The 15194-nt window shown below is 37.8% G+C and overlaps 1 protein-coding gene and 1 pseudogene across 1 annotated transcript; one reads left to right on the forward strand and one right to left on the reverse strand.

Annotated features, from left to right (window-relative positions):
* Positions 1-117: 117 nt before the first annotated feature.
* On the reverse strand, positions 118-3991 carry LOC114878243 (conserved oligomeric Golgi complex subunit 1). The gene is made up of 9 exons (XM_029191820.2): positions 3777-3991; positions 3502-3669; positions 3134-3419; positions 2870-3071; positions 2352-2792; positions 1363-2269; positions 1000-1279; positions 717-926; positions 118-381 (listed from the first exon to the last, which is right to left on the reverse strand). Exons 1-9 carry the CDS (start codon positions 3911-3913, stop codon positions 265-267), a joined length of 2748 nt encoding a protein of 915 aa, XP_029047653.2. The 5' UTR covers positions 3914-3991; the 3' UTR covers positions 118-264.
* Positions 3992-4462: 471 nt separating this feature from the next.
* LOC114878242 lies at positions 4463-14291 on the forward strand (annotated as a pseudogene).
* The last annotated feature ends 903 nt before the right edge of the window (positions 14292-15194 follow it).

The following is a 15194-nucleotide window of genomic DNA, read 5'->3' on the forward strand; positions in this document are numbered from 1 at the left end:
TTAATTATGTACTTATATAATGCCGTAGAATATGACACTGTAGTACCAAAAACTATGTCGCGTTTGGTATCATTTTAATCAGGAGATTTTCACAAACAAAATAAATTACAGTCAGAATTTAAAGACTGTATAAAATATTTTATTCAATACTGACAGCATTGTCAAAAAGGCATTATTTCAATGATACGTTATTTACATTAAATGTACTCAGTATATATACATTCAATAATACAAATTTACGATTTTTATAATTAAATAAATAAGTTAACTGCTGCTAAACCAATCAGAGCCCATTGCCCCGAAAAATGCCGCTGCTCCAGACTTGATTGACGATCCCGTTGTATCACTTTTTGTGTTTTCCTTATTTGACATTTTCTTCCGCTATATTAGTGCAGATCAAATAATATTAATTATTACCTCACGCGCACAGTTAATTCAACATAGGCACTTTACACAGCGCAAAACATGAATCACAGTATAACGTAAGAAAGCAAAGTTAATTTAATGTTAAAAAATTAGTTTTCAAAGAGAACACAACATTCACTATCGTTTCCTTACCACAATTAAATGCACGATCTATCTTATCTGAATGCTCTGGTAATCTAACAGCATATATATCAAATAAATAGTACTAGAGAAAATGATATAAAATAATATTCGATTAAACTTTAAAGATTAAATGATATACATTAGAGATTTTCAAAAATCACATTTACCTGCGGTTTTTCTGGTAATGTAATCGCTACGAGAGGTAAATTTCTAGTCGGAGCTGTTACTGTCAATGGTGGAAACCAGGGTGCACCTGTGCACAATGCTAACACGGAAGGTAAATCTGATTTCGCACCTTCGGTGTTACTGTATTCGCTTCGTGAACCCAAAATTGAATGTAGCTGTTCTAAGTGAGGTACTAAGTTACCTAGTATAAGCTAAAGCAGAGAAAAGCAATTAAAAAATAAATATCAATATAAAAAGATATTTTGCATTTATGCGAATACTCACAAGAGATCTTTGAACACTTTTCTTTACATTGGTATAAATAAAAGGATTGAAAACATCATAATCGAATGGATCAATTTTCGACACGACACTATCGCAAGCCTTTGTCGACAAATCGGAAAGTGTTTTATTTTCACGCGGTGCCATGAGCAAAGTGGAATATTTGATATCAAATAAAACTTGAAAGGCTTGCTTTTGTGAAAGATTAACGTTATCCAATGCAGTTGCATAGCAGTTCAGTAATTCCATTGCGACATCCTCTATAATTTCATGTAAAATTCTCCTATAAATAAAAATAAAAATTAAGAAAATTGAGATAACCGAATTTATAAGAAAATCGAAGAATGGAAGAATCTTTCTGTTTACTTTGGAAGAGTATGCGGTATTATCTTGTTCAAATCCTTATTAATGGCGGTCAAAAATTTTTGTAATTGTATGGACGGCTGATAAGGTACTAAGATCTCTGATTTTATTCTTTTACCCTCTCCAGAATCTTCTTCGATAGTTATTTTTTCCCATTCAGAGACAACTAAGTGAATCGGAAATCCACAAAGAGGTTCTTTTGATATAAACTTCTCCCTGTGTTCGGTTATTTTATTTTTGTACATTCTAGCCCAAACTGACCACATAGAAGTACTCTCTTCTTTCAATTTATCGCAAATAGATTGCCACTTGGTATTCGTAATAGTTAATCCGGATACCTTTGAAAGGGTGAAACATTTATTTAAATTAGAGCTCAACGAGGTTAATGCCAAGAGAAACCTCGCCATCACGACGGTGTTTATATCACGTTGACCATACTCGGGTTTATCGTTAACACATGTACTTCTCACAAAATCCATAAAATCCTCGATCATATTACTGCTAACGGTTTGTAAGTGCTCCTGGATCTCTGCACGATCAGAATACGTATCAGAAATTAAATATATGTTTGTAGATAACAGATTGTCTTTTATAGACCTTACACGTTCGGTCTCGTACAAATATTGTTCCAGGTCTGAAAGCAAAGCTTGTAAACTTATATCTAAGCTTTCACACAGTTTAAGGATGTTTGGTGAATATCCTTTAGTTTTCATTAACAATGATCTCTTGTTATCTAGTCCGCCATTCTTGGTAAGTTTTTGTGGAATGTCGCTGGGAGAATCTTTCCAAACGAACCATCGTAAATCGTGTTCGGGATAATCAAATTTCTCATTGATCACTTTGTTAAGTAACTCAGCTATGTCCGATTTTAAGACAGTTATACTTTCTATCCACTTGTCGTTTATAATACCTGATCAAATATTAAAATCACTATTATTCACATGTTAATGATCGGAGATACATTTCTTTATGCTGTATTTCGTATTACGTACTTTTTACTCTATTTGATATTAAAGGTTGAAAAAATTCTACCCAGAATGTTATCCTTGGCAGAGAAAGCTCTGCCCATATTGAATTCCAGTTTTCAGGTAGATTAATACTAACAGCTTCTTCTCGAACATAGTATAAGCCTTTTATAGATATCACTAGTTCCAGAAGTTTTGTAACTTCCTTATTGCAAAATTCAGCAACCCATTCAAGCCAGGATTGAATACTTTTTTGAATATGTGATATACGAAAATTTTTGTCTGTATCCAGTTCTTTCAATTTACTATTTGCTTTATCAAAGGGGTTATAGTCTTTTATCATCGAAGGGAGAAATTCCTTTAATAATTCTTGATCAAAATTTAATTGAGTAAGTAATGAATATAAGTTTTGATCTTGAATTTCTGTTATGTATTGTAAAATAAGACCTTCTGATTTTTCAGGTGTATCTGTAATCAATATTTTATTCCTATATTTGGATAGAACATATTTTATCGGTGTTATAAGTTCAAATGTAATTACTTACTTATAAAACATGAATATATTAAACTGATCGTTTGAATTAATATTTCAATACATAGTTTTATCTTGTTTTTAACACTATTATCATTTTCATCTGTAACAATGGTCTGAATCGTATATTTGCGCATAGATATTAATTTTTCCAACAGCTGTGGGAATGTTTTTCTTAATAATAACACAAGCGCTGCTAAAGAATTGGCTATACTCTGAAATAAACATCAGATCTAAAAAAATGTAGCATACATCACACATTCAAGCGGATACCAACCTCTGCTTGTACAGTCAATGACTGCAATACATTGTTGCATTCATTAAGTATAATAGTTTCGAATCTTTTAATTACATCCCACTGTTTAGATGCAATTAGATATTTATTTTCTAAATCATGATTTCCCTTTTCGAATAATAAATCATGATATATAAATCGTCCTATTATATACAACTGTGATGCAAATATCAAGTTCTTGTTTTCAATGTTAGACCAAATGTATTCAGGTATGTCCATCAAAATTTTTATTTTCATAATAACTGAATCTTCGGTTCTTTCATTATGCCTAAGAAAATATACATACTTTATAAACTTGTATATATCAGAGGATAATATATCCTATATGAAAAGATTGTTATTACAAATACCTGCCATCTGTACTGTCTATAGGATCTAGCTTAAACCCAATAAGATACTTTTTCTGTAATTCTCCAAATTTGTTTTCAATGTTAATAATTCTTGAAATAAGACGTTCTGAAGTTAATTTCATTTTCCCAATTGTATCTGCAGCTAATATAAGGTCACGGTATCTTTCTCTGAAAATGTTTATAAAATGAATATTTTATTATTTATGAAATATGCACATACAAAAGATTAAGAACAGAAATAATAAAAAATGTCAAGTCAATGAAAGAAACTTTACCCTACTAATGTCCTAAGTTCAATTTTTTTTCTGTCACTTTCATATTGAATCTTCTTTTGAATTTCCTCGATTTCCCTTATTGTATGCTCTTCAAATAACTTATTGATATCCAAATCTAAATAATTTGTTGTTGTCATTCTTCTGACAATTCGTTTTTACGTATTCAGTGGCTACGGAACCAACAAGATTGGACATGCCTTTGTTACTGAGAGATGGTAAGTCACGCTGAGCCGAGAAATTGGCACCGACAGTGCCGGCATTAGGGCGGTGGGGGGGCGAGCAATCGTCCAGGGCGCTAGATCTGTAGGGGGCGCCGTAGCCCGGTGTCCCTAGTATGCTAATATACCGATATTTTCTCATTGTCTCTTCTCTCTAGCTACATCTCATATGTAATATTACATATATGCTATATATGCTGCGACATTTATGTCTACATCTTCCCTGACGCGTTTTTTACCTATGTACATATATTTTAATGGGCGCCATGATAATATTACCCAGGGTGCTAATATTGCTGAAACCAGCACTGGGCACCGACGAAAGACTGTCATCTATACGAAAACGACGGAAACTACTAATTGTAAGATAAGTAGCTTCCGCTGCTTTTAATAGATGCTGCTAGTGTTCCCTTGTTTCGGAAAATCGGCGAAGTACGTCACCTTACGACGCAACGTTGAACCACAGGATGAATACGCGAGACGCCATATTGAGCGGTTTAGGTGTTTACGTGTTTCTGGAGTAAAACTCGTGGAAAAAGTCTGATCGATTGTCGTATAATTTGCTTGAAGTATCACTGAACGATTGAATTGGTGTAGCAGTTACACCACGCGGTGGTAGAATGAACGGCAGCGACAACGAGGACGGTCAATGCAACAGGAGTAGAGAAAGCAACATAGTAATGATGGGTGACGTTCTTACTAAGAAACACACAGGAGACAGTGCTCCTTGCAACGGCTGCATCGATGCAGAGAGCGATTTAACGCGACAGGACAACGATCGGCTTGTTAATTATGTAGAAGACGTTGTCAGGTCTCCTATCGTTGCAGACTCAGTTCCTGTCGCGGTATGTTTCCTACTTACGTACAGCGTATACGTTTACCTCGCCACGATCGTACCTCGAACACGTTCTACTTGCAGAGCGTAACACTAGATGAAAGCGTGGTTGACGAATTTATCAAAGGTGCAAGGGGTCCCGAGGGTATCAAGCAAGCTACATTTCAAACGAATTCGGACACAGTCGACGAGAATTCGAGCGGCAACACTATTATTGAGAATCCTAGGGGAAAGGAGTCATGTTCCTGTGATACATATAAAGCAAAGAGGTAATTGGTTTGTACGTGAAAACAAACTAGACCAATGAAAAGTTTTAACAAGAGTCATTGTTGATGCAGAGAATTATTCAAAGAGGAGCTACAAAAGGCGATGAAGTTTAAAAAATTATGGAGAGAAATACGACAACATATAAGGGGTTGTTTTAACGTAGCCTTGGAAACATCACGTATTCCGGGAGGCTTACAGTTTCATCATAATGTATTTTCTTATGCGATGGACGATGTACATGAAATTGTTTTACAGTAAGTTGTCGTAATGCTTCTGTGATGAATGATTTTTGTGAATTTGATAGATTTAAACATAGTATTACTTTTCAGACTGTGTAAGAGAGATCCTCATCAGTTGTTTATGAGGCTAGTGAATTTGACCCAAGGATTTGTTATAGAAGTAAAAGTTCGATTATTAGCCCTCCTACATGATCGTAGTGTAAATAATTTAGCAGAAATTTTTCTTACAGGTTAATATGAAATATTTTCTAAAGCAAAGTATTCGTTTTTGCCGATTAACGGTACCGTTCATTTATTGTATCTTTCGTACAGGTCTTATAGACGATTACGACGCATTAATATCGACAGCTTCAAAGATAACCGAATTTGTAAAACCTTTAACAGATCATCTGTGTAAATTTAATTTATCTTGGGAATGTTTTATTAAGAAGTTATATCAGATCTATGTATATGACGATCCATTGGTACAAAATAATTTGCCATCTTTTGTCGAACAGGTAGACTAACGCTTCACTGATAATCGAAAACCTTTCGATCGACATTAGAATAAAAAAAATGTTTGATTTTACAGTTAAGAAAACTTGTGCCTTTAAAAGGCTTAGAGTACCGAGGTCTCGTTCTTCGGTATTTACCATTTTACGATGAAATGGCACTAATCGCGGACCTATGGTTAGAGACTGAATCGTGGATGGATATGTATAAGTAAGTGGCAACATAAATGAGATTTTATTTAACAGGAAAGAAAATGAGCGAACAAAATTTTATAACCAACACGTATTTTAGTGCAGAACAAACAGTTCGGATGACTAGGCTTAAGCAAATAAGGGAAGCTTGGGAATTATTTACAGCGACTAGAAAACTGATGGAGCAACGAACGGTGAATAAATCACCTGATATTGAAAAGTATGTTAACAGAAAACAACATATATGATGGACGTGCACAGTTCAATGTTTTAACGTGAAATAAAAATTTTAGTGAATTACAAGAAAGTGACAGAGAACTTTCAATGGTTGCACCGCAAATTAAAGTTGCTGTATCGGAAACGGATAGTAGGCCTCTTAGCCCAGTTCCAGATTTTAGTTTGGAGTTACTCAGTATGCTTCCAAATATTGAGATAGTTCAAATTTTATTAGACGATTGGAATAAAGCTCAACATAAAAAATTAGCTGACATAGCGGATATATTAACTACTACGGATGCTTATACCAGCGGACAAGACGAGACCGACTTTTTCGATTATGCGCGTGCAACGTGTCATCTAGCACAGTTTGCAATTAGATCAACCAGGTACTTGTTGCTGTACATACTTCATAATCATTCATTTGGATTTATAACTTATACGTGTTCTTAAAAGGGCGCATAACGAAGAAACCGGTATGGAAAATGGTATAGAGGAGGGAAAAAACTGTGAATGTCATATGTGTACAGGACTATCGACGTTTCCAATTGTAAGAAAAATTTTACTTCTTTTTTTTCTGACATTTTCCATATGCTTCATTTATACAGTGTCACAGAATTTATTAAGCTAAGTAACGTTTATTGCCAGGTTAATAAAAATGACGCGGAAAACTTAGTATTACCATTAGAAAATTCTTTTCCACAGTTCACAATTGATTTTTTAGGTAAGAGAATCATCAGAATGCAAAATTAAACGGCCAGATGTTGTATTGCATGCAGTGGTTGATTTTTGCAAATTTGATTTTAGAAGACCCAGCGAATTATTCTGTTACGCAAGTAAAGAAAAAAGTGGAGGATATAGATACGAAAGAGATCGAAAGCGATGAGAAAGAAATAAGCGTAAGGGAAGATGTCGAGTTCAAAGCGTTTGATCCGCAACCTTGTTCGTGCGTGTATCAGCACGCGAGGGAGATAACAGAGCGGAAACCGGTGCTAGAAAATCCTCCTTGTCCGTGTTTATTAAATTTTAAAAGAAAGTGTGACACTTGTCCTTGTTTAACAAAAAGTAATGGTAAGGAATTTTGATTTTTCATTATCAGGCGATTACGGTCGACGCAATAATCTTTGATACTATTAGCTGTGCCTGAAGCTGTCGTATCAAATGGTCATCCAAAGCCGGTATCACCTCCTACCGTGAAAGCTAATCAAGAACCAAATAAACCTGCTGTGAAAACAGGTTCTACGCAGTCTGCTCAAACACAAACGAGGCATTCTACAACACAAACACCAAACACCGCTCATAATCACACAACGCATCAAGGTGAGTATCGCGATCAAGGACTTTCGATTATTTCTCTTACGCAATCTTCCCGAAGTGTACTCGTTATAACTCAAGTAGTCGGTGTTTAAAAAAATAATAGATTGTCTTTTTTGGGGGGAACTAAACAGGTATCACTCATTCACATACGCACGGGCCCTTGCCAGACTTGGTAAAAAATACAGGACCCACTCACAGACCTCATACACACAACAGTCATCCGTCGCACGCTTGTCACAAACAAGCTAATGTCGAGCACATAAAGAGAGTGTCGTGCAATGACTGTCAGTATTCATTCAACTACTTTTGACAATGATAACTGTACGATCGTTCTTTGTAACAAGTATCATATGCATTTTCAGTAAGTTCCGGAGATGGGGATTGCTCAGATTCGGGAAGTAGCCAAGAAGATTCTTGTTCAACTAGTAGTTCTGCACAAAGAGATTCGAGTAGGCATTGCGATTGTTGCTACTGCGAAGTGTTCGGGCATGGGGTTGTAAGTGAATGTTTGGCGGTAATTCAATTTTCTATGAGAAAGGGAATATAATTATCTTAAACGAGTACTACCTTTTTAGCCTTCTGTAGCACCGGTTAGCCGAAATTATAATGAAATGAGAGAACGATTACGACAATTACTGACCAAAAAGAAGGCCAAGAAGTGCAAGGCTACGTGTAGTCCGTCGAAAAGCCCTTCGGAACAGTTATCCGCTAGCACGAACACAGAAACGAAGATAGTAACAAATTCAGCGCCTAGGTCAAATACTCCAGTGTCGAGTGTTCCTTCAGTTCAACCAGATCAACGAGATCAGAGGGATTTGGAGGAATTGCTCGAGTTCATTGAAGGAAATCAGAATGGAAAGAAAGATAATAATAAGAAAGCTGAGAAAAAAGCTAGACAAAAACAACGGAAGGTTGGTTAATATCAGTTAGAATAAAATATTGTTCTTGAAGTTAATGTAATTTTAACACATTTCACTATTTCTCTTTCAGCTTGAGGAGAAGCTTAAAAGAGACAGGCAAGAAGCAGAAAGACAAAAGTTAATAGAGTTGCAAAAAAAAGACACCAGAAGTAACTATTACTGTTGTAGATCCGCAGAAACCCGTTCCTCAAAGATTATTACCTCAGTGTAATCTACCCGAAGTATCTATTTTACCTACGTCACCGCCAATAACGTTGCCGATTGTAAAGCAATTAAGTAATAAAAAGAAAGACAAACAAGAAGTTTATAGCAATAGTAGTAATATCAGTAGCAGTAGCTGTAGCAGCAGTAGTAGTAGTAACAGTAGTATAAATAGCAAAACGAAGACTGCACCTGTGAATACAAATATAAAGAATAATAAAAGTATTACTACTAATAAAATTGACAACAAGACGATGGTTCCCAGCCAGACGAATAAGACGTCGATTACGAAAAATGATAAAACTGATGTTAATGGTAAAAATAAAACACAAACGAGTAGCAATGGTATAAATGTTAAAAGTAACTCAAATAATGTTACGGAGAAATCTCTGGCTGTTGACTCGAACGATAAGAAATTAACGAAGAAAGAGAGGAAAAAGTTAAAGAAAGAGATGAAGAAAATGGAAGAGACAAAGTCGAAGGAAGTAAAGAAACCGGTTCAAACGGAGAATCAACCACAGATTGTGACAATTAAAAGAGTGATGGAATCGAACAGTGCTGAACCAACAGTGACGATTACATTGAAGGGCCAAACACCGGCCGAAGACAAAGTTCTATTCACCTTGGTAAATGGTCAGACTAAGGAAGTTGCTTCTTTGAAATTGGATAATGAACAGAATCAGAACATTAGCGGAAAGAAAAAGAAAGCTAAATCAAATAACAACAATAATAATAATAATACAAACAACAACAACAATAATAACAATATTAATTCGTTGCAGTCTGGAAATAAACAGCAACAAATGAATAATTCGAAACAGCAGGTACAAAACAAGATTTGTGATACGAAAAACATTAAACAGTCAAATAATGAAAAGAACAAAGGAAAACAGATCGACGAGAAGAAGATTCAGCAACAGAATATAACCGAGAGCAAGACAAAATCTAAGAAAGATAAGAAAAACACTGAGAATAAGGAAAACGTGTTGCAACAAAACGCAGTGAATAAAAATAAAAGTCAACAACAAAACGTTTCCAATAAGAAACAAAATAAAATGAACGCCCCGGCTCAGACATCGGCATCTCAGAAGCCGTCGCAGAACTTGACTATCGCCAACGATAGTAATAAAAAGTCAAAGGTGCAGCAGCAACAGGAGAAAAACAATCTAATGAATTCGAACAAGAATAACAAGAATGTAAGTTCCAACGTCACCGTTAAACAAACGAAGAATGATAATCAGAAGGTTCAGAACAAGGTGTCGAATCAAACGACAACAACGGTGAAACAGCGATCGGAAGTTCAATCAGCACCTCAGGAACGTGTCAACTCACCGTTGAGTAGCCAGTTCAAAGATATCGGTGCAAACTCTAAGATTAATATAGAGAATTTAAAATTACCACCTGGTATCACGATAACCAAGGTTGATGCTCCCGCGAAGCCTTTGCCGATCAGGTCAGCGCCCTTGCCTAAGCCTGTGAATCCTCCTAAACAAACTACCATAATTGCTGCACCGATGAGCGGTGTTCAGTCGAGTTACGCGAGTCCTCAGGCGGGTGGAAACGTAATTGTAGTGGACACAGGGAAATTGAAGCAGGATCTTTTGCCCAAGCCTGCAGAAAAAGGTGGGTAAACTTGGTGTCTGAATTTTTAAGTATACAATGATTTTTTTTTTTTCAGTGTATACATAGTAATCGTTGTTATCTTTCATTACAGATATGCTTAAAGAAACGCAACAAAGCCAAAGCGGTAGCGGTAAGAAAAAGAAGAAGAAAAATAAGAATGCAACAAACTCGCAGAATTCTACGAACCAAACCACAGTACAAAACAATGACCCTTTCACGAACGATCACGGGGACGAGCCAGCCAGGATACTTCATAATCCAAACACGAACATGGTAACGATAAGAAATCCTGCGTTCGGTCCTATGAAAGTACCACCCACTCAACAAGCAGCCATCATAAAGGTGTCAGAAAACGGTATGGTCACGATACGAAGTCCGGCGTTACAACAGGCGATCAATGCAGGTCTTACATCACCCCCGAAACCAGATTATATCGTGAAGGGTGATTTGTCGTCTAAAACGAACTCGGATAACTCGAATCTGAAGCATCCGAACGGTATTATTCCATCGAGTTTGGCGGAATTGAGGAGCAGACTGACGCCGGATTGCACGGCTTTGAGCGGCTTGGCTAACATTCAGATCAGTAAAGTGACGAACGGTCAACCGATACCGGAGAACGGGATCAACCTGAAAGGGACAAGCGTGACCTTGACCAAAGTGAGGACAGACACGAGCATGGAGGATGTTCAGAACGCGAAAACCGCGGTCAGGGAAGCGATAAACGCGTCCATAGCCGCGTCGAGTAGCGAGAAGAGCAAGAAAAAGAAAAAGCGTGGAACTGGGGCGAGACAGTGCGGAGATGACTGGAACCTCGTTGGTGAGAAACAACAATAATCAGAGTTTAACAGTTGTAAATTTGCTTCTTTCATTTTTTTTTTCCGTTGTTTTCCTTAACACACTCCCGGGTTGCATTTCTCGCTCCCGGTTGATTTTTTTTTGTTCTTTTATGAAATAGAGATACCATCTACAACCGAAATATATAAAAGCACATGTCTTCTGGACGAGCAAATAGGTTCAGTCAAACTGACGACGGTTTTTCTTTCCGTTTCGTTTTTTTTTTTTCGTTAGGAGAGGGCAGTGTACCGCGTTAGGACGGAAGTCTCGGTCAGCTATAGGTTGAATGAGAACATTTTTCAAATACCGGGATACGCTTCGGGATCTCCTCGAATTGGCAGCGACGAATTTCTTGGGGGATTGCCCGGAAGAGAACTCTGGCCAGTGAGCACTATCTTTTCTTTATTTTCTTTCCGCTTTGCCCGCGTGCAACGACTGAATTTATGAAACGGCCGATCAATCAGGTAGACTGCCGAATGTTCGATTCTTAGAATACTTTATATCTAGGATTATATTTAGTCCATACACTTGAACCTAGGATAGCTTGCAGTCTCTTCTCTCTGTCTACACTTAGGGATGCCTTGATTGCATATTATTACACGTATACATATCTCTCCCTTTATTTTCTTTTCTGTTTCCTTTCTAGTTGTTTCTCTTTGAAAGTCGATCACGAATCACTCAGGAGCACTCGACGGAAGCATGATTACTTAGAGAGACAGAGAGGGACACGTTGTCTGTTTAGACGATTAGATGTTACAAAGCGATGGAAGCTTGAAAGAGAAAAAATAAATGGGAAAGATAAAGAAAAGATACGTAGATCACTCGAGAGTGTCACGCCTCGCCGGGTTCATTGATCATGCCAGTCTACCTATCTACCTGAAGTCTTTATTGTGATACCTTTGACTCACATACTTATGTAGGTGATAGTAAACCACGTGTATACGACAGTACACGAATATCTTTTCTTAAATCTGATCTGAAGACGTTTCAATAAAATTTACTTATTTTCTAACGTTATGATCTGTTATTCCTTGTGTTGGAAACTGTTTGCATGCGTATGCATCGTACGAAGCGTTTCTCTTTTTTCGTCGATCATCGTCAACCGTGTTTAGATGAAACTGGAAACCCCTTTTGTTTCACTCTTTTCCTCTCTGTCGATTCGTCATCAGTGATCTTGTCTCTCATCTTTCCATCGATATCGTTTCATTCTCTTAAACCAGCATTGTTTCTCGGTTCTCCTGATGTAACTGTACACTCAGACCAGTTAGCTGAATCAGGATGAAAGATAAACGGTAAAGCAAAACGCGCGAGCAGACTTATATTCCCTTATTTATATTCCTTAGACCCGATTTCTCGTATTCAGAGCGTATCTTTTGCAGAGAGCGTATTCACGCCCAAAGATATAGACCTCGAGGACGGGGAGATGGACGACGCGGAACGTGAACTGGAGGCGTTCAAGAGATTTTGTCTGCAGTCGGTGCCGCCACCGCGTAAGGAGAAGGTCAATCTCAACATCAAGGACATCGTGCTAAAGAAGAAGTCATCCTCGTCGTCGTCGTCGTCGTCGTCATCAGCAGCTACCGCTGTGATCGCCGCGGATTGATTTCACTTTTCGACTAACATTAGAGCGTCCTCTCTCACTGCTATTACTACTACTATTACTGTATCCGCGCTAGCGCGTTTCAGCATCTGCGACCGTGTGTGCGTGTGTGTTGGCTTGACGCAGATCTAACGAAAATCTCTACCGTGAGACGGGGGTACCATTGTATCAGACGATAAGATGAACCTGTATATTAATTCATTGTTAATCGCGCTCCTCGTCCACGGTTAATTTTAGTTCAAGCAACGAATCCGTGAATACGGATCAGCGTGGAACATTCATGACGAACCCCGATCAGTTATCATGATCCAATGTTCCTCCCGGGGGGGACGCATAACCAAAAAGAAAGAAACAGTTCTATTGTACACAGCGTGTTTTTAGTCGTTAAGAGAGCCCCGCTATTTTTGCATCGAGCCAATCACCGACGAATAACGTATGTATGCGTTGTAATGCTGCCATGGCCGATGCGAAACACGCGGCCGACCGGAAACCTTGTCGATTTCCGAGTCTCGACGATGGGGTTGCGAGTGAATCAGGAGAGCTACCGTCGTGGTACATCGCGAGCGGTTCTGACCACGAAAAATCATTGTGTACATCGACGTTTTCGTATGTTTAACCCTCACACGGCGGTGATTTGATCAGGGTGCCATAAGTGCTTCTCTTGATTGAGGGAGAGCTTAACTTAGAACTCCTTGTCAATATGGTCAAACAATGGGTGGATGGGACGCTAAGGGAAGCCTGATTTGCACTTGATTATACGCACAAGTGCAACGTAAGCTTCCTTTAACAAAGGGTGAGGGTAAAAGAAGAAGCCTCTTATTGCTTGCTCCCAAATAGTAATAAAAGATTAGAGAAAGTGAGGTCGGGAATGATCCACCGCCAGAGGAGGGTTAATATATATCGGTAGACGAACACATTACGATTGCGATTATTTTCTTTTACGCGTAGAGGAAAGAAACAACACGAGGTGGACATTTTAGGTAGCAATGTACGCGAAAGGGGTAGGCAACCAAGTGGCATTTTTCTCGAGACACAGCCCATAGGTATATATAATATGATTATAAATATCAAATGTATGTATGTATATGTATATCTATAAATATAGTAGGAACGAATTTTCTTATCGAGGCTGGTCTACGATAATCGGTTTCTCGAATAGAAGCGAAAACGATCATGGCCCCACCAAGTTTTCATGCGATATTTCGACGAATTTTTGTTTCTTCAAGCGGTAACAAGAAAAACGTATCTCGTCGTAATACGGACGATCAAAATCGCGTTGCCACGATCGCAATCGCTCGCTTAACAGCACACCTTTCGATCGACGCTTTGATCGATCCACGAACACCGCAAAACATGCGAGTGCACATGGAGACACCTTTTTCTCTGTGTCTCACCTCTTTTTTTTTTCAATAAAAGCAGATATGCATTTTTACCGAATATCCGGATACCATAATTCATATATTACTTGTTCCAAAAGTGTTTTTATTTTTTTAATAAACAGTGGAATTCGATCGGTAAGTTGATAAGTAGCTTCTACCGACGTCTAATAGATCGAGATAGTGGTTAATTTAATTTCAGAAAACTGGTCGGTAAGACATAAAGAACTTTTGGACATTTCTGAGCCCGCCAAATGATTCTGCGACCTCAAGTACACAGGAAGAATGTCCTCGCAATCAATTTAAACCTTTAATTAAGAAATTAAGGAAAATAGGCATTTCATGGACCAAAAAATTGACGTCCATCTAGCGATGGAAAGGTGGAACTAATAACATACGAATAATTTTGTTTTTTGTCAAAATAATGCAAAATAAGGATTTTTTGAGATTTTTTGAGGCCACCTTTGAGTATACAGGGTTTCCCGTAACTCCTGTAACTCTCGAAAATGGGGGGTTGCTGGGGTGATTCTGAACAACATTTTCCATTACCAAAATGTTGTTTGAAGTTTCGTTTTTGAGTTATTAACGAAAAACTTTGGCCAATCAGAGCGTGCCTTTAGCGTGGGTATCAAGGGAAGCGTGCGATAAATGTTAAGTGTATAATTACAGTTTACAATTATCACTTCTCTATTTATTCTGCCTACTTCGTTTCTAATATTTTTCTTATTCTTAAATTTTCCTTTATAATTTTGCACGTGTGCGCTCTTACGTCATGACCCTATCGTTCCATCTACCGGTAGGTGACAGTAGTTGATTAAAAGCACCCAAAAGCGTCCAAGCTAAGAACACAGCCGACTCTATATAGTACTAGCACAGCCGACTCTAGTACTAGCCGTGCTGAAGTAAAAATGGCAACACCGCGGGAGTCCGGTCTGAATATATCAACATCTAACCCTACTCTATCTGCCTCCCGGACTCCCAGACTCCCAGCCAATCAACGTCGTCGGACTCTCGGCTACTCTCTGGACTTCACATAACCTCTTTGGTTTCGTTCCAATAATTTCGCTTGTTTCAAGGTTTTTATTCACT

This window comes from Osmia bicornis, chromosome 9, assembly GCF_907164935.1.
Source record: "Osmia bicornis bicornis chromosome 9, iOsmBic2.1, whole genome shotgun sequence".
NCBI classification, from domain to species: Eukaryota; Metazoa; Arthropoda; class Insecta; order Hymenoptera; family Megachilidae; genus Osmia; species Osmia bicornis.